Source organism: Daldinia caldariorum (genome assembly GCF_022478825.1).
Source record: "Daldinia caldariorum strain CBS 122874 unplaced genomic scaffold F4812scaffold_14, whole genome shotgun sequence".
Taxonomy (NCBI): domain Eukaryota; kingdom Fungi; phylum Ascomycota; class Sordariomycetes; order Xylariales; family Hypoxylaceae; genus Daldinia; species Daldinia caldariorum.
This window is the reverse complement of record NW_025953050.1, coordinates 100,804-122,049: the sequence shown is the minus strand read 5'-3', so window position 1 is coordinate 122,049 and position 21,246 is coordinate 100,804. Positions and strand designations below refer to the sequence as shown.

Sequence of the window (21,246 nt, the reverse complement as noted above, 5' to 3'; positions counted from 1 at the left end):
AAAACGCAGGTGTCGATGACTGTAGCTAGTTGGATTTTATATATTAGAGGCTTGGCTTAGAACTCAGCCCCGTCGAGGGTATTATAGGGGGGGTTCTATAGAATATGGAAACCGAAATACCTAGGAAAACATATAGAACTACCTACCTACCATTTTCACCTATCCCATAAATCCTTTTGACCCATTACTAGATCTATCCCCAGTAAAAAATCCCAAAATGCATTAATCTATTGCCTTATTGCGAAGAGCCAATTTGGGGCGCCCTGCGACGAGCCCAGCTTCCCCTTCATCCAGCAGATGTAACGTCCCTCATAGTTGCCCCAGCCAGCCCCGACGCAAGTCGAGTTTCCCGCGCACGTATCGATACAGTCCTCCACGGAGCTTGTCTCTTCATTGCCAATGTCTGTGGTTCCGCTACCTGCATAGTTACTATTGTAGTCCACATTGCAGACAACCAAGAATGGCTCATTTCCGGCTCCCTCGTATATCGTCCCGTTTGATTGTGGACAGGTGATTGGCGTTGACGTAGTTGCGCTTGAGGGATTGGAGGACGTAGGAGTTCCGCTGGTGAAAATATCAATAGAAAAATTCATATTATTGTAGAAGCATTGTTAGTTCACTTACTCGGAATTGGAGCTCGAGTTGTGCGAACTAGCCAATCCCACGCCCAAGCCGACTGCCAGACCAATGACGAGTATGGCAATGAGCGGGCCAATTATCAACCAGAAGGTCTTCGGTCTTAGCCCACATAGAGCTCCTTCGCGGCTCGGAAGTGGAGGGAAAGGCTTGTCTGACAGGTATGTCCCATCTTGAGAACCTCCCCAGTGAGGCTGACCCTGAACTGGTAGAGGATACCCTTGGGACATATACGCCCCGTTTGAGTAAGCATTCTGTTGAGCTACACCCTGTAGACTGGGATTTGGCTGCTCGAACGCATACTTCTCCGGGCGCTCGTAAGAGTTCCCTATGATGGTCGGTCCATTGACGACATGTGGTAAATCAGATGGGGCAACTTCTAGACCGGCTGGTATGGAAATATCGTTAGTCGACATTATACACTATGGATCATGATATAACATGGACGACTCTAGGTTCAACGCACTAGTGGAAGTTCATCAAGATTGTTAGTTAACATTTTAGGAGAGCGCAGACGGAAACATATAGGAGCAAGCTAACTGTGGAGTACTCATCTTATTATTTATGTTACACAACTATATGGATGCGTTTACTATTTTAATATCCGAATTGGAGTTGAGTCTCCCTAAATCGAGAATTCGATACTTGTAGTAACCCCTGCTGACACCTAGCCCCCAACTCCAAACTTAGACACCAAAGCCCACGAACCTCAGGTTCCTAGGTGGGCTAAGCTTTTTCGGCGCCGATCTCCTCTGTACCTACATAGAGTAGGCGTAGGTCACAAGGATCCTACTACTTTGGTCACATATCACTTGGAGGGTTCCATGCGAAAAGAAAAAAAAAAAGTCCTTCAGCTTGTTTCAGAAGCTGGTAAAAAAAAAAACGTGATTATTGAGTGAGATCCTTTCGGTGTGCTTCCCCCAGACAGTTCTCTGGCTCCGTGTCTAATATAAGCCACTTCATATAATCAGGTCCGTACCTAGGGTTGTATTGAAGCTGTAGGCCTGCGTCAACCACGGATACTACCTAAGATAAACTGTAAGACAACTGCCGTTATACTTACCTATTTTGCGACTATCCTATGCATGTTTTAGATGAATAAGTTTCTACTCGGATAGAAAAGGGGCTTTGTGTTACCTGGGCGTGTGGAAGACCCTACATAGTACAGGTACCTGACAACTTGATTCCACTCCCACCTCACTGCTTGTCCTTTCAGCTAGATACCGTGCCACCGAATATCAGAAACGGATGGTACCCTAGACACCTGGTGGGTTTTTAATATTAGGTACGACCTGATGGCTTGGTAGCATGAGATAGCCTCCCGGAATCTCGCCATATGTCCAGACGCTTACTGGGTCGGAAGCCAAAAACCATACAGCTGGAGAAACTCCAATGCGCTACCATTAATTCAGCCACATTTTATTTCAAGTCCCTGTTAAATTACATGGCGTAGGAGGTAGCTAATCCGATATATTAGCGACAGTGTTGCTACTCCTGCGCTGTAGTCAAGGAGTTATCGCGAAATCTTCCAATTATGCCTCGAGGCATTGCATATCTTCAAGTCTCAAACACATTGATCGACGGTATAGGTGATGCTAAAACGTATTTCATAGCGAAAGCTAAGACATTGAACCCAATGGAGCTCTACCTTCGCCTTTCCAAATCGGTTCTACATCGTCACTAATTCGCATCCGACCCGGCGTCGTTTTAAAATACCACTGTAAGTGTACCGTTGAGCTGTTTCATAGTGTAGCTGCCAAATGTTTTGCTACCGAACGTCAAATCTTGGAAGTACTAGGAAAGCACCCACGAGGTAGGTATTGAATATCTTGGATGTACCTATGCAAACAGTGATCATTATGTAAGCTCGGAGCTTACCACACTAAGATGAGGTAGGTGTTCTGTACCTGTAGCTGAAGCCGTTAGGTACCCACCCTAATCCTTGTAATTTTGGGATTCAGCGCCGACACCAAAGATTCCATGCATCATCACTCCTCAAAATCGAAACTTTTAACCTACCTACCTACAAATCATACGCTGCTTTCGCAAGTTTCATAGCCCAATATGTCTTCACAAGATCAGTCGGAGAAAGACCCATGGAATAAAGATACGAAACAGAAGTTCCAGAAGCAAGTCGATGGTAAATCTAGAGTTTGGTTGGCATTTGCTAATTACGGTGGTACCAGTAAACCCAATAGCGAATTCTTCGACCCTTGTCAAGAGGCCGCAGCGAAGAGTATCCGATGTCTGAATCGGAATGGAGGAGATAGAAAAATGTGTACCGACTACTTCGAGTGAGTCCCTCATGAGCTTTTGAGAATGAGAGTGAAAATTGCAATGAGATGGATCATGGGATGACGGTAGAAGAAATATACTAACGGGAGACGTCAAATAGGGCATACCGTGCTTGCAAAAAGGAATGGGTAAGAATAACTTACATCTCCGCTACGAGCTTACTTATCAAATAGTTCTAACAAGACTTTCTGCAAGACTGAAAAGCGGAAGAGGGAAGGTGGCAGCATATTCTGGAGTTGATGTTGGGACCACTAGAGAGACCTCTTATGGGAGGAGGTTGAGTCGAAGCAGCGGGGCTTTACCTACACGGTTTTTTCGGATGATTTACTTACTTGAGGTACCTCTCACCTAGGTAAGGTACCTAGGTAGGTAGGGAAGAGCTGTAATAACAATTGTAAAATAAAGGGGTTACCTTATCTACCTTTTATTATAGGTGGAAAAGAGGTGCAACTACCTATTGTATAAAAATGCATCTGCTATTCAGATAGATATATGTCAATTACTAGGTACCTAATCTCCTGTTCCTAAAAATCCGAGGTTCAATGGATTGGGATGATCCTCTATCAGGTTACCTAGATAGGTACATATATTATAGCGCAAGACGCCCTGGCTATAGGCCTATACTTACATCTGCTACAGGTGAAACGGGTTGTCACGACGGGTGCGCTAATTCACACCGCCTACCGAATATATAATAGTGGAAAGGAACCCTAATCCACTTCGGCGGCAGAATCCAGCAAGAAGACTAATGGGTTACAAGGATCTAAGGTGGGATGTTTTTGTACCTAAGACATTGCCTACCTACCTAGAGACGACGAGAGTTATTCATTATAGCCTAGCAACGTTCAAAATCAACAACGTGAAATCACTAGGTATAGGTTAGGTGGTTTCTTACGCACCTACAAGTCTCCTACGAGATGATTATACCGTGACGGACTTGTTATCTAAAGCTGCTCAAAGTTATTCCCCAAACAAATAAAAGATTCTTAACTTTTTCAACATCAACTCCAAGCAATGATACCCCACTATCATTTCTTCCATCTCGAGTCCTTCAAACTCTGAAACCCTCATACTTCCACTCAAGCTTTTATTCACCTTTTGTCAAACTAGAAATTCTTACATCTGGGACCTACTGGATATCTCTTTGCTATCTATTTTAGGTAGTAACGTCCTGCACCGCAAAAGACAAACACCAAAAACAAAATAACAGAAACAAAACTGCCGCATACTACCACATTTACGATGAAGCCCCCTTTGATTCCTCCAACCCCACGGCATATTAATCTCAAGCCCACAGGACCTGTCAGCCTGTTAACTGCCTTTGCCGAAGAGCAATGGACCAACTCGGCAAACTTAGCAAGGCAGCGTTACAGAACCACAAAGGATCCATACTATTTGGTAGGTCATCTGTGCTTCTTTATTACTCACTCATATCCTAGTTTACTTCTACTAATATCTTCTAGGCTGTCGAGATTGCTGCTAAATCTCAGAGCGACAATGTCGCTGACCGTAGTGCGGGAAAGGTTGCTGTGGAAAGCATGATCAAGGACAACATCACGATAACCGACGTGGATACCCTGGATTTATACGAGTTCGCCTGCGCTCGTACTGATATAAATTACTCCGAAACCATCGGCGTGCTCCGGGCAAGGCTGGTGAAGGCACTCCCAAAAGATCAGAAGTCTTGTTCTAGATGCTTCGATGCTTGTGTCTGGAATTCAGACTGGAAGAATGCTCAACAGGTAATACTTCTCCCCCTGTTCAGAAAGCAAACTTACTGACAGGCACATGTAGATTGCAGCATCGTTGAATAAGAATTTTGCTAGCGACCGGAAGTCCTTGTTTCAATACATCTTGGCCACTCATCAATATTCTGTAAGCCCTGGCTCCTGGCCCTGCCTATTCTGACACTGGGAGCTCCTCTGACCTGAACAGCTTTCCGATGAATGTCCTGAGGGCAGCAGAAAGATATTTACAGCACTTGCAAAAGCACAGGCCGATAAAGCATTTGACCTCCGAGCTGTGGTAAGGAATTGAAGTAGAAAAATGAAACATTCCAAAGAGGGAAAGCGCTGACTGCAATTATTAGGCTCCTGATAATGATCAGCATGCTGATCGTGCCGTCGGTAGTGAATCCGAAGCCTGGTTATGGCTAAATATTCGAATCAGCAGTTGTACACCGAAGGAAAACCTGGAGCTTTTTAGGAAGCCTGAATACAGCCCCCTTGCATTTCTCAAAGCTGGTCACCAGGAACCCTACTGGATAGCTCTAAATTATCTACAGACTTACCGTGCTTGGGATGACGTTTTTCAAATTGGGAAGGAGATCTTCGAAGAAGCCACTCGTATAGCTCAAAAGGAAGCCACGGCTATTGAAAACGATGAAAAAATTACTAGTCTGCGGAAGCTGGCAGAGACTGATGATAAGCAGGGCTCATCAGTTAAGAAAGACTTAGCTCGCGCTATAGAAAAGGCTCGACCTCCGAGAACTTTAAAAGACCAATCCTATATATCTGCGAGCTGTGAATATGGGCTCTTCATAGCTACCTTCACAGCTGCTAAGGCCCAGCCTGATAGGAAGCGGCAAGTATTTCTATTGAATATACCTTGCAAGAACTCCGTGCTGACCTCACCTCAGAGCCCTTAAACAGGTTCGTCAGTTAGTCGACAAGCTGATCAAGGCTTTGACCCGAGCGGAAAGCATGAGACCTATCTTCCAAAAAACATACGACATCCTTTCCCTATCCATTCTTGTCGCCCGAGAGTCCCCCGCGAATCTTGATTCGCATGGCTATACCACAAGAGTTGCTAACTTTATGAACCATGTTGTTCGACATTATGACGATCCTAACTGCGCCGCTGAAGCTTTAACATTGATACCCGAGTTGACCAAGCAAGAGGTTACCTCGTTTATCGCAGCTCTTCGTGCCGCTACTATCAAGGTAACTACCAAAAGGAGCCCCTAGTATTCATATCGTATAGCACCGCTAACCCTGACAATCCAGTGTGACGACACTTATAAACGCTTTATACTGACATCCCTAAGCTTGAGGATCCGATATGCAGTGGCGATGGGTAGTATATTTACCTGTACCATTTGTAATGCAAGAATGGAACGGAGCGGTTGCGTACCTTGCCTCAAATCCATTGCAATCAATACCCTTGATGCGTATAAGGCAGGCATGGAAAATGATGACTACCGGCAAAAAATACTATCCGGCCAGAGTCAGAATCCCTTCTCGGATATGGCAGTAATAGGGGCTGTATGTCTCTTAAGGCTTGCAGGACTTGCTACCGAGTCGCATCCAATGGGTACTAATTCTCTGTACCATGCGAATATCCAACTGTTTCTGCAAGCTCTTATTTGGCTGGATTCATGCCTAGTCATGTTGCCCTCTGTTAGCAATACGCACCGCGTTTTGCTCGTTAAGCTGTATCTTCTGATGGGATGCGTGTCTCGAGCTAAGGCTTACTGGGACCGTTTTGCTGTTAAGAATGCGCTCCTAGATTCTCTAGGGCTTCTCTTTATTGACCGGATATCATCCATCGCCCCCGGATTATTTATCGCGGGATCTAGTCGTGACAATCCTGTCCAGCCTTTCATGGTACATTTTACTAGGGGGCTTATGAGTACTACCCCGAAGAAAATTATGGAGGCTCTAGAAATGGGGACTTATTCTAGCATTCAAGAGATGATTAGATATGCCGAAAAACAGACCTCAAGCTGCACTCTAGTTATGGCTGTTGTGGAAGAACGCCGCGGCTTGCGAATAAAAACAGGCAAGATCGAGGTCCCCATAGAAGACCAACCCCTCGTCCGTATGTTTTACCCGTTTGGTACTGATGAAGTTTGAGAAAACCTACTGACAGGTAGGTAGGGAAAATAACAACCGACCATACTATTCGCGACATTACCGACTATGGAATCTTTTCAGTTCCAGATAGTGAATCGGCTCAGCCTCTTTCTTCTCTAGTCCACTACGGACCTCTCCCGACGGTTTGTAACCCTTGATAACGTGCCTGTAGACTAGAGTCTAATCGTGATATTAGGGTGGCCGCGCTCACGCAGGCTTGATAGCCGAACGCTTCCTTGATTTGGTCTGCTACGTACAGCCAAAGGAGTATAAACCATCCAAGGCAAGCCAAGTTGCTCAGCTCGACTGGAAATATGCGTCCGCTACAAGCTCCCATCTAGAAAAGGAAATGAGGACCATATTAGCTTTAGGCGATAAGGGGCTCCAAGAAGGAGAGAAAGTCGACGTAGGAAAACTACGAGATTCCGTAAGGGGTTCTTACACGACACCGGAATACTGGTACTATGGAATTATATGGAGGCTTGCCAACGCGGTGAAGAGCATTCTGGCACACGGATTCCTCTCGACTTCAACCAACGAAACCCGCGAGTTCGATCGCTTCCTCATCAGAGGTATCATAAAAAGCCTCGAGGACCAAACCCAAGATTTCCTAGAAGTACCCGAAAACATCCACTCGAAGATCTACGCCTTCCACGGCTTCGCGGCTCTTCATGCTATGGGCATGCTACGCGAATCGATCCTAGCCGTCAAGTATACGACAAACTACCTCACGAGCATATCCGAGAAGCTCAAGAACACGGATAAAGCTCGCGCGAACACTGAACTCGCGTGGCTCGCGGCCGAGCTCAAAAAGATGACGGCCGCCGCCGCCGAGTCGGAGAACAAGATCAAGGCTCGCATTAAGCTGCTCAGGGACTACCTAAGCAACGTCGACGGCTGGAGAGATCGCCTGTGCGATTGGGTATTTGGCGACTATACCACGGCGTACGACGAGGATGCGGAGTTCAAGCAGGAGGTGGCCAGCAAGATCAAAGCCGTCATCCCCAAGGCGAATGGAGAGCTATGGGCTGATAAGGTTGGCGAATCTTGGCGCGAGCTCATGAATGGTTGGGCTGCCGTTAGATTCGACTAAACATCTGCTTGTTCCGTTCGTCCCGTCCCGTCCCGTCCCGATTTGATCTCTACTGTACCTACCTAGTAAGATACGTACTTTATTCTCTACCTGGTCAACTACCTCGTAGTCGTGGTCCCAAGCATTTGTGCATATCTCTTCGTTCTACTTCCTCGATATCTGGACATCACTCTTCGAGAGCTTGGAAATCATGTACTAAGTCCTAGTTATACGAACTCCTGGATCTGCATCTTGATATTCGCGCCAAAAAAAAAGGCAGACATTTTGTGACCGAAGAATATCTAAGGGGATAGGCATGATGAGGGTGAAGATAGGGAAGGAAGAAGGCAGCTTTTCTCTGATCCCAGCCAACGGATTAATAGGAATAATGCTGTTAATCGTCACGATTCCGTGCCGAAAAGTTGCTAATTAGCTTATGTAGATAGTTGCGATTATTCATAGGCAATTCGTAAACAATCGTGCATGAAACCGCCATCTGAGATAAGATGACTACCCTGCATACTGCGACTAATTAATCCCCTAGGGACTAAGAGGGGTATCTCTTCCACGTCTTCGTATTTCTTCGTATTTGTCTAGCAACGTCTCCCGATCCAGATTCGTAAGCCTTGGCCCAATGCCGTAGAAATGCCAATAACACATGCCTATGCCTATATCGAATGCCCACGTCCACGCCAGAATATGCTTCTTCTAAAGAACCCGCTGCACGACATGATACGGCTTAAAAGGGGAGAAAAGAAAGTCATAGCCTATTATAGGTTCGATATTGGGGGGTCATGCCCGTCGAACGTGCCACAAGTCAGTCTCAATCCCTCTACCTCCATCCTCTCCAGTCCAAACATCTACCGCACAGCATCACCACCACCACTGTGGCTCCCCCTCCTCTTCTTGCGCGCGAAAAAGCTCGCGGCCTCCTCCTTCAGCGTGACCCAGACCCAGAACCAGCTGAGGAACTCGATGAAGGCGAACGTGAAGAAGACGCGGTTGCGCAGGCCGTCGCTGCCCGTGGGGCCCGCGGGGGAGAATATGGACGACGGGGAGGAGGCGGGGGAGGAGGAGGAAGAGAAGGGGGCGGGAGGGGCTAAGGGGTGGGACAGGCGGTTGGGACCGGAGCGGCCGGCGGACGGGGTGGAGAAGTACGCGAATAGGGAGAGCGAGGCGAAGATGGTGATGCGCAGGGGCGCCTGCGTGCCCCAGTAGTGCACCATCCATATCTCTTCGGGCAGGGAGAGGGTGACGAGGTCGGAGAGGCCGGTGATGAGGAGGGAGACGCCGAGGAGGGAGGAGACGGGGTTCGGGTTCGCGAAGGCGGTCGTTTGGGGCTACGGGAGGGAGTCAGTGGTTTTTTTTTTTTTTTTTTTTGTCGGTACTTGGAAGAGGAGGGTATAGTGTATATAGGTAAATGGGGGAGGGGGGAAGATGAAGCTTACCATGCCCATGGCTTCGCCTAGCACGAAGACGAGGGCCTGCTCAGAAATGGCGTTGGGATTCGTGTAGAAGAAGTAGGCCAGGGTGATGTGGAAGAGGCAGAGGGAGGTCAAGATGGTTTTGACCGATATGAGCGCCATGATTGGGTTGGTTTTCTCGTTTTCGATGGTGGATCGTTTATATGAGGGTGATGGTGGTAGTGTTCTATGGTCCACAATAGCTATTCTTTATTCGAAACTCAGCGTCGACGATGACGATATTAATGTCTTGTTTCCCTTCGAAAGTGGAGAGATAGTTGGAGAAACGAAAAACGAAAAACGAAACACGAAACATGAGAACGAGAGCAGCAGGCACGGCAGGAGTTCCATACACGTCGACAAGAATCTAGCGGGTTGTCGTGTTGTGCGACGGACTTAGCGGAATGGTGTCCCGTCCTGCGACACGCATGTGAGAAAGAATCTTTGGGGTCGTTTTGGGTCTTGGAGGGGTCGACCTTGTGTCAGGTTTGGAGACGAGAAAGGGAAATTTGGTGCATGTAGCAGACAAAAAAAGATGGTGGTATGAGGTACCTCCAGAACGCCAATTCATTCCCATTTTCAGGGACCAGGATTATTTGTTTTTGGGTACATAGTAAGTTCCCATGCTTATCCTTATCCTTATCGCCTATCGCGTGAGTTTGACCGGTTACATCAGACAGCTACATAGTACTTCAGTACTTTCAATTTCTACCTAACTATGACGATGGGTACGCCGGTACGGTACATCTGGGTAGCATTAGACGGTCGTGGCATCCTTTGCAGCCACATGGATGGAGGGGTAGGCGGGACCATAGGGCTGATGCAGGTAATTAGAAGGGGAGGGGCAGGTTGAAGAAACCTTCCTTGCAAAATGATTCATGTTAGTACCTGCCGTACTCTATACATAATACGATAGTTGGAGGAAAGTAAGACTTAAAATATACTTTAGGTCTAGGTCAGGTACTTAAAGTTATCAGGGTATCAGGTACTTACCTAGCTAATCGCTTCTCTATATAAAATCACCTTCTCAAATAGCTTCACTTTTCCTTCCTTCATTCCTCTTTTCCTTCTTCAGCTTCTAATGCCCGAGTCTCCGTCTAATACATGACACATACATGACACATCCGTGCTCATAATGGCCTCTTCCGAACAGCAACCCCCCCTAGATACGGCTCGGCATATTCGTTACTGGCAGCGATGCTTCCGCTCTGTGCTCCCTCATCACTACGTGAGTAACGATAGTATTCGTCTCACGCTCGGCTTCTTCATTGTCGCCGCTCTCGATCTCCTATCCTCATCTTCATCATACTCCGAACCCCCAAAGGATCCCCTAAAAACCTCCCTTATAAGTCGAGAAGACCGTACTCGGCTAAGGGCCTGGGTCCTCTCACTACAGCATCCACAGGGTGGTTTTTGTGGCTCACCTCACCATGTCCTACCAGAGCAGTATACCACAAAATGGGACGCTATTAACAATGCTGAATCCGCGCTGGACCCGGCCAATGCTAATATAGCTGCTACCTACTTTGCCCTACTTTTGTTAGGCATTCTGGCCGATGACGACGGCTCTAAAGCATTTGAGGGAGTAAACCGTATAAAAACTCTACGCTGGCTCAAGACGCTGCAGAGGGATGACGGCAGCTTTGGCGAGATCATTGACGAGGACGGGTATGTCGGGGGAGGCAGGGATATGCGTTATTGCTACCTGGCTGCTACTATTAGATGGGCTCTTGCCGGATCCGAGACTGACGAAGACTTCAACGTCGATGCCCTGGTAGCACACATACGGCGAGGACAAACCTTCGATGGTGGCCTAGGCGAAAGTTCCACACACGAAAGCCATGCTGGATACGTCTACTGCGCCGTAGCCGCGCTATCTATTCTTAACCTCAGCAACCCAAACGCTGCCACAGAACCGGACCGGTACCTGAAAGCAGGCATTCCTTCCATTCCGTCTTTAGTTCACTTCCTTGCCTGCCGTCAGTTCGACTATCTGGAACCCGACGCTGACGACGAAAATGAAGAATCCAGCAACCACCCATTACCTGATATCTCTGCCTTGGCTGTTTCAGATGCACCTCAGATCGCTGGATTTAATGGCCGTCTGAATAAGGTCGCTGATACATGCTATACGTGGTGGGTCAGCGGCACGCTGTTTATGCTTGGCGAGAGTCAGGTGCTTGATCGCGGCCCTGCTAGGAAGTTCATACTCGAGAAGACACAACACATGATTGGCGGGTTTGGGAAGCACCCCGGTGCTCCTCCTGACGTCTACCACGGGTACCTAGGACTTGCGGCCCTGGCAACGTTGGCAAATGCCGAGGGCGACGGGAAGAAAGAAGAAGGATTGGGCCGATTCGATCCGCGTCTGTGTATAGGAATTGAGGCTTCTCAAAGAATCACTAAGGCTAGGGAAGCACTACTGGCCCCCTCTCAAGAAGATGAAGACAGCGATGACGATTGGGAGCAGGAGACTGAGAGGATTAAGAAGGAACTCGACTGGGATAAGACTAGAGAGACTATGACACGGCTCGAGGCGAAGTGGAGGGCAGAGGGCAAAGTACCTATTCATGAGATGGATAAGTGGAACCCTTTCCACCCACCGAATCTGGATGAGCTGAACGCTTAAGCGATATAACGGGAACTGGGTTACTGCGATTGTGGCATATCCGTTTCTTTGCTTTTTCTGCTAGTTCCCTCTTTATAAGGCGTTGCATTATCAAAAAGTTGAGGAGGAAGGAATGAAATCAATAGAAAAGGAACCTAGAATACGGCTTAGCGAAGATAGATCGGGGAATTTGGCGGAGTGGATGAAAAGCCAATTACTCCAACTCCAACTAGCTCGCTAAATCATGTCCGTTCGGTTAGGGGAACAAGATAGAAAACCGACGATGAGTTTCAGTCTCCATAAACTAACTACCCGGTACTTGATACCCCTGAAATATTTTTAAGCCTGTACTTCGTAACCTATGTGATATAAAGCGGTAGGTCGGAGTGATACTAATACCTACCTCCTAGGTTAGGTACTTAAACGAAATGCATTTCCATGGAAATAAGCAATCAAATAAGCACTAATTTAAAAGGGCCGGCACGATTTGACGAAAAGGAGTTAATGTAGGGTTGTGTGTATATTATCTGAATTAGCCGCGACAAGCGTAAGTGCTATCTGGACCTACGCCTTACATACAGCTATTCAGCTTCAGCTTCAAAGCATCCTTATGTAAGGTACCTAGAGTGCGTGTGTCTTACAACTCCTCTAGATAAACCAACAAGTCTATATACGTTCGGGTAAGGACCTTTTATAACTCACTCCGCGAATCACGCAACGGCTTTACCCTCGACACACCCGTCCCCATCACCACCGCCGCTCACACCCGGCAACCGCTGCACATCCAACACCAACGGGCCGCCACCAGGGCCGCTCGCGTCCAGGCTAAGCGTGACGCGGGCCCTGTCGGCAAGGATCCTGACCGTCTCCCCGAGGTTCTTCAGATCGGTCTCGAACTGCGATCCTCCTACTCCCCCCCCTGTTCCTACGCCTCCTCCCGCTTCGCCTCCAGCTCCGGCTCCAGCCGCGTTCTCGTACGTCCGCACCTCCCGGATATCGACGGTCGGATACGGAAGCCAGCCCTCGCGCAGCGGGATCAGGAGGATCGGGATCGAGGCTTCGGTGTCGGGGGTGCTTTCGTAAGAAGAAGAGGAAGAAGAAGAGGAGGAGGACGGAGCTGGGATGACGAAATGCCCCTTGCGCCGACCGCCTAGCAGCCACGTATCCTGGGTCGCGATGATCTCGTAGCTGAACTCGAGGTCGGTCTGCTCGGCGGGCGGGGTGGTCGTGTCCCAGACCCGGGTCCACTTGAGGTGCAAGACCGCGGGTACGAGCTGATTAGTAGAGATGGTCGGGGTTGATGGGGTAGATGGGAGTGCGGGAGATGGTTGTGGGGATTGTTGGAGACGGATGTCGGCCGTGTGGACGATGGTCAGGGATGGTATGTCCACCGGGATGAGGATCGACCTGGACTCGGCTGGGACCGAGGTTTCAAGAGCCAGTTTTGGGTTTTCCGCTTGCCACGTTCGGACAAAAGAGGTTAAGGCTTGAACGCAGTCGGCACCGTCGGGCGTCTTGCCCAAGCCGGTGAAATATTTGGCCCAGCTGACGGATGTCAAGAACGCGGTGGGAACGAACCCGGTCAGAGCCGCACGCTCGAGCTCCTGTCCCGTCAGATGATGTCGGACATGAGGAATTATGACCGAGCACAAGAGCCGAGAGAACGGACGTATCGATTTGTCTTCCAGGGATTTGGTGATGGAATCTTTAAACACGGATTCGATCTCTTCTTGCAGGACGCTGTAATGAAGTCTGAGGTACATGGTCTTCTTAGTATTAGGCGTGAGCTGCACGTCGGTGTTGCGGATGATCCTGTATAATAAGCTGGCTGGTTGCTTCGAGAAGATAACCACAGGGGCGCTGGGTGGTACACCAAATTCCGCCTTGAAGACATCTGAGCTAATGAGTTCGCTTCTGAATAGGCGTAGGGGGCTGTGACTCGCGGTAGACACGGTGAAACGAGAGTAAAGAGCCTTGTGCTTGAAGACGTCTTGGACGTTGACACCGAGAGCCAGAGCGGTTTCGATGGTAGGCGTTTTCGTAAAGAAGAATTTGCCATTTTCAGTAGTATAAGACACATCGATGCGGATGGATATGTTAAGCGTCTCTTGCTCGACTGTGAAGGGGAATCGAATTCGGACGATATCGTTCTGCGATATAGAGTCGAAACAGAATAACCCCCCCTCTGGCGGCTTGGAGAAGCTGACAGAAGAGCTGATGCACCTCGCTTCGCTGGTAAGGAGTCTTAGCCCTCCCGTAGCCGCCTTAACTCGAACCTCAGCATTCACCAAGTTATTCCAGCCGGGGTCTAGCTCGATGTCTACTGTATTGTTTCGATCCAGTTGGACATGGTGCGACGCGTGTAACCGCACATCTAACGTGTCGGCCTGGTGATAAATGACAACATGAGGGGATTGGACAATATCGCTGTCCTTATTTACCGGTTGGCCAGGTTCTCGTTCGTAATGAAGACATAGGTTACTAGCTACGAGATCTATCCTGTCGATTTCATACGTCCCCGGGATCGTCGACTGTTGTTATTAGCAAGTGATCACCAGATTGAGATTCCAACGGGAGTAAACTCACATTACTCTTTAGTTTGACTATATTCTTGCCGGGCTTTATCACTATCGGCTGCGTGAGCTCAAACCGCATTTCCTTTGACGATTTCCCAGCTGGACTTATGACCCGCACTTTGGCAGAGTCGATTTCAAAGTTATCCACCAGTAAGCTGACCACTTTCAAGTTAAGGGAAATGCTGTCATGACCCTGGTGGTGTTCCGGCGGACCATCAACTTCTACAACCGAAAAGAAACTTGATAGTGATATTTGTAATTCGTTCGGTAGGGTCTTAGTCGCTACAAGTAGGTCGCCTAACATCCCTTTAATAACCTCGCTATCAGGGTAATCAACGTGTTCTATCTTTGTCAGTCGAAATCCCGATTTTTCGGCTTGGCGATCTCTCTCGGCGGCTGCGGCTTTCGTCAAAAGCTTCAGCATGACCTTAACATATTCGTCTTTTCGCTGGAGTTGCTTTAGGCTCCTTGAGTACATGACTAGCATAGATAGCTCGAGAAGACTCCAGCCACTCTCTCCAAAAAAGGGTGTGGTTCTCCAAAAATAAGAAGAGGCTGAGCCGTAGTCGCCAAGATAGTATTTTAATACTGCTATATCTGCCATGCTCGTCTGCACCGAGTATTGATGATCGGCAACAGTGTAATGTCGGAGAGCTTTATCGGTGAGTGTCTCATAAAGACGATAGAAATCGTTACTATTGTCGAGAGCTGTTTTGAGAAGCTTATTGTCAATACCTGAAAGTGACACAACAAAATCTTTATCGGCCGGAGTATCATTGTCCTCTGTTGGCGGCTTCTCGTTGTCGTTACTGTCATCCCCTAGATCGATGTCCACCATTTCAATCATGCTCGTTTGTCCTATGACTGGTACGTCAGCCCAGCCGTCATTCCAACCCCGTTTCTTTCCACATTCGGCGAGAATATTTCTGGATAAGATATAGAGCTCTGCTCTCCTGGCGGCGAGCTCTTCTAGTCCAGCTTTAAGGAATGTCGACTGGGCCTGCTCGCTCATAGCGCCAGGTTGAGGTGCGAAAATGTTCGGACTTGGAGGCGGACGACCTACGTTGGCTGTACCACTTGTCCGTATAGCCAGTGAGGAATTTCTCGCTGGATGCATCATTGTCTTCGGTTCAGGTATAGCTGACTTTGGCTCGTGAGAATCTGGAGAAGCCAGGGGAGACGTAGGTATTGGGAGAGCCTTGGTAGATGTCTGAGCCAGGATTTGTTGCGCGATGGAAAATGCAAAGGAAGCCACCAGATTGTCGACCACTTCAGAAGCTAAGGGGTCTGGCTGAGCCGTTGCTGCTGCTTCGGCTCCGTCCTCTTTAGCCATATCGGACAACGCAGCAAAGACATCATTTCTCATGACCTGTGAAAGCATCGGTATGAATTCCAATGTGCGTCGACAAATCTCAGCAAGCATGGTTAAATCTTCGTGCTCATTTTCCTTTTGCTTAGAAGGTAGCGCTCGAGGCGCAACACCATGTAGGACTGACTCCTGTTGTTCCTTGAGTTTTGCTAGCAGCTCTTCTCTAGTCGACCAGGCATTCCCGAGCCGGAGTAAGAGAGCAATCTGCCTCGCGAAGATGTAACACCTGAAGTCGAAAACAGACACGTTGTTTGCGACGATCATATCACGATATGGCTTCTTACTAGAGCTGATGGGAATTTCGTCGTATGCGCCCTTCGGTTGAGTAGCTTCAGCCTGGGATGACTGTAGATCAACTAACTCGTCTTCATCCTCATAATCGGCTCCTGTGATCGCTACCCTAGCCTTGAGAGCGATCTGCTTCAACGCCTCCGTGTAGCCTAAAAGCTCATTTGTAGCAGAGCTGGATCCAGCCGACGTTTGATCCTTGACAATCATGTCAAGTCCCACGCTTAACTCGTCATATCCGACTAACGCATCCTCTACCAGGCCAACACTTTCGAAGCCCCGAGCTAATCCCTCTTTAAGGATAAAGAATGTGCAAAAGTTCCATCCGGGTAAAGTCCTCTGCGCGTCTTTCTCCCTGATATCCTCTTCATACTGGCTAACTCGTACGTCGAAACTAGACAGGATGAGACTGCGGAACTTGGACACAAGATCCGTCCAGGCATTCTCCGCCTCCTGTTCCGTTTCGGTATAACCGGTCGGTACAGCAGGTACCACGCGTGGGAGCAGGTCGTACGGGACATCGTTGACACCAATGCGAATTTGGGCGATCCGGTCCGCTGTCCCTTTACTAGAAGTGTTAAAGTCGGACTTCATCTTCTCAAGGATCGGGCTTGACGCAGGTCTCCATCTAGATGCCGCGGAAGCTTTCTCGGACGCAGAGCCCGAGTCACGCGGTTGGGTCGCAGCAACTGTATTTGGTATCACGACGTGGACGATCAGCCATTCGAAAGCGTCATGATTCTCGGCCGTGTTTTTCTTAGAGGTGGAGGAAGGAGTATTCGTTTTGATCCAATCTCGTATCTCTTGTCTCACATGCCCCTTATAAGAATCATTATCGTCACATCGCACTAAAAACACCTTTAGGTAGGGTGTATTCCTTAAACCAGGTATCTGATGACGTCGTGCTGGTGTGCTATTCCGATTCGTAGTCTGGTCCACAGCATCGGAGGAAGCTGTCGCTCCAATCTGAGTTTGGAAGCCATCATCACGAGTAGCAGTGCTATCCGGATGTTGAGAAGGAGGTTGGGACGAAGGAGGCGAAGTAACGGATTTCTTCTCACCAGCCGGAACGAGGTCGATATGTAAGGTATCAATAGAACGAAGGGGGCCGGCGTGGGATTGCCAATGGAGGTTGCGCAGAGGAAGTCTTGGCACCAATCCGGGCGCTAGGAGCTTGTATACATCGTGAGGGTCGAAATATTCGACTATAAGAAATCAGTAAGGTGGGCGCATAGCTTTAGGGGTCATGTACAAAAACACCTGTGACTTTGGAGGTAGAGAATGGCTGTTCCATGACGAACAGCTCGGAGGATTGTTTTTTATTTCATGACTGAAGCATCGATGGTATATCTGGTGTCTATATGTGGTAGGAAAATAGTGGAAAGTCAAGCGGCGTGAGCTATAAACGGAACGGTGGTCTATGTACTTGTCTATGTATAAACCTTGTGTTAGCCTTTAGGTAATGTTGAAGCTGTCGCGAGATCAGGTCGCCCTATCGATAACGCGACTTAGGTTAGGTACCTTAGGTACGTATCATCTAGGTTAAGTTTTAGGCATGGCACTAATACATAACAAGGTTCAGGGATTAAAACAGACTGAGAGCGGTAATAGTTCGCCCCTCGGTTTCTATTCTGCTATTTTTCGAAAACGATCATATAAACAAATTTTCATAAATAGAAGTTGCGTTGTTTCGCCATTTGTGTATTTTAAAATATTTACAACTCAATCTCAAAGAATAATTCGATCTTATATTAAAGAAAAGAATGTCAGGCCTTCAAGCGATTCGATACTCGCGGGGTAAACTGGAAGTGCTCGACCAACTTAAATTACCCCACGAGCACCACTATGATGATGTTTCGACCAGTGAGGAGGCCTTCGATAGCATAAAATCTATGAGAGTTAGAGGCGCACCCGCTATCGCAATTGTAGCAGCACTAGCACACGGAGTCGAGTTAAATAACGGGAGTTGCAGTAAGTATCTCTTGTCGCCCTGTTAATTCTTCAGCAGTCGGCGACGATCAGTAACTAAACGCTTCATAGAGGCTTCAACTACACATGAGACGATATCCTACATCGACTCGCGCCTCGATTACCTAAAGCAATCACGCCCAACAGCCGTAGACCTCAGTAATGCAATTACCCACCTCAAAAACACGATTCGATCCGTCGATGTAGCCGGCAAGGAGAATGATACGGCGGGCCGCGACGCGATTATCGAAGCGTACATAGCCGCCGCAGAAGAAATATTCCGTAAGGACACCGAAACCAACCTTTCTATTGGCGAGTATGGTAGCAAATGGTTGCTCGAAAATGCACCGATCAAGTCTTCCGATGGCAAGGTGTCCGTTCTCACGCACTGCAATACCGGATCGCTCGCCACGTCAGGTCATGGAACAGCTCTCGGTATAATCCGTTCGTTACACTCGGGCGGCCATCTACAGCATGCTTTCTGCACTGAGACTCGGCCATACAACCAAGGAAGCAGGTTAACTGCTTTCGAACTCGTATACGAGGGTATTCCCTCCACATTAATCACAGACTCGATGGCCGGCGCCCTATTTGCCACCAAGAAGGCTGAGAACAATATCGCTGCTGTCATCGTGGGTGCAGACCGAGTGGTACGTAACGGAGACACTGCCAACAAGGTGGGGACCTATACCCTCGCTGTGCTTGCCAAATATCATGGTCTGAAATTTATCGTGGCGGCGCCGACGACGAGTATCGACTTGCAAACCGATACGGGTGCGGGGATTAAGATTGAGGAGCGGAAGCCGGAGGAGCTGACGCAAATCAGCGGCGCGGTGGTAGGGAAAGATGGAAAGGTAGACGTCACTCGTACGGAACGCGTAGCGACCGCTCATCAAGATATCGGTGTATGGAATCCGGCTTTCGATGTCACGCCAGCAGAGCTAATTGATGCCGTGGTCACTGAGCGTGGCGTTGTGGTGAAGGGCGCAGATGGAAGCTTTGACTTCAAAGGCATTATACCCGAAAGATCAGCTAAAGCAATTTAAGAACAAGAATTAGTACTGAAACCCGTGAAGAGATAATTAGACTGGCTTTCCCGTGGCGAAGAATTAAGGACTTAGGAATTCAACGCAAGGTAGGTACCTAGGTAGGCATCTCCTTTGCTGGACATCCTATGATATTGTACGAATTAGCGAATGTGAACGAATTAGAAGAGCCGTGCTCAAATTCCTTCAACCCCAGACACAAACCGCTTAGCTCTCGAGAGCATGCAGGATGAGCTTCTTGAAATCTTCCACCGCTGTTTCTAAGTCCCCGAGCTTGATCGCCTCGTCAGGTCCATGGGCCACAAAGATAGTTCCAGGTCCGTACAAATAACGCGTATGGTTGCCCGCTAAGTGATGCACATCTGTTCCATAGTTAACTGTGGTAGTCTCGAATCCTATATTCAAAGTCAGTCAACTCATGCAATAACAGTGGATAGCCGCCAGAACTTACCCTCGACGTCACAATTGCACTTAACAACGCCATAACCGCTACTACAATCAAATTCAAACGCCTCCTCGTCCACGCTGCGCATAACGTCCTGCAGTCGCTGAACCACGATCTTTTCTCCTCCAATCTCAGGGCCAACAGCCACACGAGCAGCAAGCCGGGCCGTTGCCCTTTCCGGGATCACATTCGCAGCGACACCACCTTCGATCAACCCGAAGTTTACAGTTGTGTTACCAAACTCTTCACTGCTACCCAAGTCGGTATCCAAGACACGTACCAAACCGCGCGCCAGCAGCTCCGTCGCACTCTTGCCAAGCCATGGATATCCGCTGTGGCCCGCGTGACCTTTTACTGTAATATTGCAATGAAAAATTCCCTTATGCCCACAGACAAGATGGCCATCGGTTGGTTCGCCAAAGATGGCCGCCTTAAAATCAGGAGGAGGGTCCAGCTGACCACGCGTTTCCGAGAAGAATTTCATTCCATCACCCGATGTCTCTTCTCCAACCACATATAGAAGCATAACGGAGTCCTCCTTGCCTGCGATGCTACCAGATTCGAGAAGGGATAGAAGAGCGGTAATCTGCGCGGCCACGCTGCCTTTCGCGTCTACGCTACCGCGACCTGCGATCACGGTGTCGGCAGTAGGATCCGCATCGGATCGCGAGTAGGGAATGAAAGGCGGGACGGTATCTATATGGCTGGAGACGAGAACCTTTGGGGACGGGTGTCGAGTCGGTCCCGGCCAGGCGAGGACGTTGAAGCGGGGCTTTCCAGGATTCGAAGTGCTACTTGGCGGGAGGAATTCAAGCTGGACCACGAAGTCACGCGCTTCGAGGTAATTAACTAGGAAATTCCCGACCTCGTTCTCGTCGCCGCTAATAGAAGAGATTTCCACGAGAGATTTGTGCAAGGAGACCAAATCGTCGCGGTAGGTTGGCGCATTGGATTTGAAGTCGGACGAAGCAACCGAAGTTAGAGAGTAAGCTTCACCTAGAACTTGTTGAAGCTCGAGTCCCAAGACGCGGGAGCTACCGAGGAGCAAGATTGGAACGGAAACCTTCATTTCCGAACCTAAACTCCACCTAGTGTCTACTTACTAATTGTGAAGTAGGGGAATATGCCAATATAAACTATTTTGAAGGAAACCTACGACGTAAGTTCATACAAGAAATGTTGAAGTTGAGAGGTTCCAATTCTGTTTAGGTAATAGCATCCATAATAATAGGTACCTACCTAGGTCCGCAGGTACCTAAAAGGACATAGCTTCAACAAAGCCCCCCATTTAAATCTTGAGCTTGTTCCAAAACCTTGATGGCGGAAACAGCCACAGTAAATGCCACACCTCCCCCTTGTCAAGTCACCGCATTATTATTTTCAAGATTGCAACAATGTCCGTTAATTCCGCACTTTCAACTACCTATTCTTCCATGTTGAGAGCGACAACCTATTGTATAATCATCTAGTTCAGGTTCCGAGCGCATTCAATCGTTAAGTTCGTTGATATCGAGTCTTGGTTGATATCCAAGCTATCATTCCAAGTACCATGTGGCATGAACTAGATACCTGTTATATTAACTTACCCAGAGGATCTAGACGAAGGATCGCAGATAGTGGTACCTA

General features: G+C 48.4%; 8 protein-coding genes across 8 annotated transcripts; 4 read left to right on the top strand and 4 right to left on the bottom strand.

Annotated features, from left to right (window-relative positions):
* F4812DRAFT_103735 (uncharacterized protein) lies at positions 1-1,276 on the bottom strand. Its single transcript, XM_047929279.1, has 3 exons — positions 1,191-1,276; positions 625-1,104; positions 1-564 (listed from the first exon to the last, which is right to left on the bottom strand). Exons 2-3 carry the CDS (start codon positions 1,050-1,052, stop codon positions 228-230), a joined length of 765 nt encoding a protein of 254 aa, XP_047787911.1. The 5' UTR covers positions 1,053-1,104; positions 1,191-1,276; the 3' UTR covers positions 1-227.
* A 1,319-nt stretch (positions 1,277-2,595) lies between these two features.
* On the top strand, positions 2,596-3,591 carry F4812DRAFT_436806 (uncharacterized protein). The gene is made up of 4 exons (XM_047934878.1): positions 2,596-2,765; positions 2,823-2,930; positions 3,032-3,059; positions 3,127-3,591. The coding sequence occupies exons 1-4, from the start codon at positions 2,701-2,703 to the stop codon at positions 3,169-3,171; spliced, it is 246 nt and encodes an 81-aa protein (XP_047787910.1). The 5' UTR covers positions 2,596-2,700; the 3' UTR covers positions 3,172-3,591.
* Positions 3,592-3,994: 403 nt separating this feature from the next.
* Positions 3,995-8,190, top strand: F4812DRAFT_103633 (N-acetyltransferase B complex non catalytic subunit-domain-containing protein). The gene is made up of 9 exons (XM_047929276.1): positions 3,995-4,329; positions 4,395-4,673; positions 4,726-4,806; positions 4,867-4,956; positions 5,021-5,514; positions 5,570-5,873; positions 5,937-6,750; positions 6,810-6,928; positions 6,982-8,190. Exons 1-9 carry the CDS (start codon positions 4,174-4,176, stop codon positions 7,876-7,878), a joined length of 3,234 nt encoding a protein of 1,077 aa, XP_047787909.1. The 5' UTR covers positions 3,995-4,173; the 3' UTR covers positions 7,879-8,190.
* Positions 8,191-8,297: 107 nt separating this feature from the next.
* On the bottom strand, positions 8,298-9,565 carry F4812DRAFT_103653 (increased loss of mitochondrial DNA protein 1). The gene is made up of 2 exons (XM_047929277.1): positions 9,306-9,565; positions 8,298-9,197 (listed from the first exon to the last, which is right to left on the bottom strand). The coding sequence occupies exons 1-2, from the start codon at positions 9,441-9,443 to the stop codon at positions 8,718-8,720; spliced, it is 618 nt and encodes a 205-aa protein (XP_047787908.1). The 5' UTR covers positions 9,444-9,565; the 3' UTR covers positions 8,298-8,717.
* A 577-nt stretch (positions 9,566-10,142) lies between these two features.
* F4812DRAFT_436800 (terpenoid cyclases/Protein prenyltransferase) lies at positions 10,143-12,276 on the top strand. The gene has a single exon (XM_047934877.1). It carries the CDS (start codon positions 10,456-10,458, stop codon positions 11,947-11,949), a length of 1,494 nt encoding a protein of 497 aa, XP_047787907.1. The 5' UTR covers positions 10,143-10,455; the 3' UTR covers positions 11,950-12,276.
* A 153-nt stretch (positions 12,277-12,429) lies between these two features.
* On the bottom strand, positions 12,430-17,648 carry F4812DRAFT_436799 (uncharacterized protein). Its single transcript, XM_047934876.1, has 3 exons — positions 17,422-17,648; positions 14,515-17,366; positions 12,430-14,459 (listed from the first exon to the last, which is right to left on the bottom strand). Exons 1-3 carry the CDS (start codon positions 17,453-17,455, stop codon positions 12,639-12,641), a joined length of 4,707 nt encoding a protein of 1,568 aa, XP_047787906.1. The 5' UTR covers positions 17,456-17,648; the 3' UTR covers positions 12,430-12,638.
* A 276-nt stretch (positions 17,649-17,924) lies between these two features.
* On the top strand, positions 17,925-19,383 carry F4812DRAFT_466052 (methylthioribose-1-phosphate isomerase; the record flags this gene model as incomplete). Its single annotated transcript, XM_047938516.1, has 2 exons — positions 17,925-18,132; positions 18,202-19,383. 2 exons carry the CDS (start codon positions 17,925-17,927, stop codon positions 19,173-19,175), a joined length of 1,182 nt encoding a protein of 393 aa, XP_047787905.1. The 3' UTR covers positions 19,176-19,383.
* F4812DRAFT_103573 (Zn-dependent exopeptidase) lies at positions 19,279-20,982 on the bottom strand. Its single transcript, XM_047929275.1, has 2 exons — positions 19,627-20,982; positions 19,279-19,570 (listed from the first exon to the last, which is right to left on the bottom strand). The coding sequence occupies exons 1-2, from the start codon at positions 20,687-20,689 to the stop codon at positions 19,383-19,385; spliced, it is 1,251 nt and encodes a 416-aa protein (XP_047787904.1). The 5' UTR covers positions 20,690-20,982; the 3' UTR covers positions 19,279-19,382.
* Between the last annotated feature and the right edge of the window lie 264 nt (positions 20,983-21,246).

Bases quoted from the DNA above. Each gene is read 5' to 3' on its own strand.
- F4812DRAFT_103735 (XM_047929279.1), bottom strand. From the start codon at position 1,052: ATGTCGACTAACGATATTTCCATACCAGCCGGTCTAGAAGTTGCCCCA. The intron at 565-624 runs GTAAGTGAACTA...TATTTTCACCAG, and splicing joins AACTCGAGCTCCAATTCCGA to CGGAACTCCTACGTCCTCCA.
- F4812DRAFT_436806 (XM_047934878.1), top strand. From the start codon at position 2,701: ATGTCTTCACAAGATCAGTCGGAGAAAGACCCATGGAATAAAGATACG. The intron at 2,766-2,822 runs GCAAGTCGATGG...CGGTGGTACCAG, and splicing joins ACGAAACAGAAGTTCCAGAA to TAAACCCAATAGCGAATTCT. The intron at 2,931-3,031 runs GTGAGTCCCTCA...GACGTCAAATAG, and splicing joins ATGTGTACCGACTACTTCGA to GGCATACCGTGCTTGCAAAA.
- F4812DRAFT_103633 (XM_047929276.1), top strand. From the start codon at position 4,174: ATGAAGCCCCCTTTGATTCCTCCAACCCCACGGCATATTAATCTCAAG. The intron at 4,330-4,394 runs GTAGGTCATCTG...AATATCTTCTAG, and splicing joins CAAAGGATCCATACTATTTG to GCTGTCGAGATTGCTGCTAA. The intron at 5,515-5,569 runs GCAAGTATTTCT...ACCTCACCTCAG, and splicing joins GCCCAGCCTGATAGGAAGCG to AGCCCTTAAACAGGTTCGTC.
- F4812DRAFT_103653 (XM_047929277.1), bottom strand. From the start codon at position 9,443: ATGGCGCTCATATCGGTCAAAACCATCTTGACCTCCCTCTGCCTCTTC. The intron at 9,198-9,305 runs GTAAGCTTCATC...TCCCTCCCGTAG, and splicing joins TAGGCGAAGCCATGGGCATG to CCCCAAACGACCGCCTTCGC.
- F4812DRAFT_436800 (XM_047934877.1), top strand. From the start codon at position 10,456: ATGGCCTCTTCCGAACAGCAACCCCCCCTAGATACGGCTCGGCATATT.
- F4812DRAFT_436799 (XM_047934876.1), bottom strand. From the start codon at position 17,455: ATGGAACAGCCATTCTCTACCTCCAAAGTCACAG. The intron at 17,367-17,421 runs GTGTTTTTGTAC...GATTTCTTATAG, and splicing joins CTCTACCTCCAAAGTCACAG to TCGAATATTTCGACCCTCAC. The intron at 14,460-14,514 runs GTGAGTTTACTC...TAATAACAACAG, and splicing joins TAGTCAAACTAAAGAGTAAT to TCGACGATCCCGGGGACGTA.
- F4812DRAFT_103573 (XM_047929275.1), bottom strand. From the start codon at position 20,689: ATGAAGGTTTCCGTTCCAATCTTGCTCCTCGGTAGCTCCCGCGTCTTG. The intron at 19,571-19,626 runs GTAAGTTCTGGC...CTTTGAATATAG, and splicing joins GTGCAATTGTGACGTCGAGG to GATTCGAGACTACCACAGTT.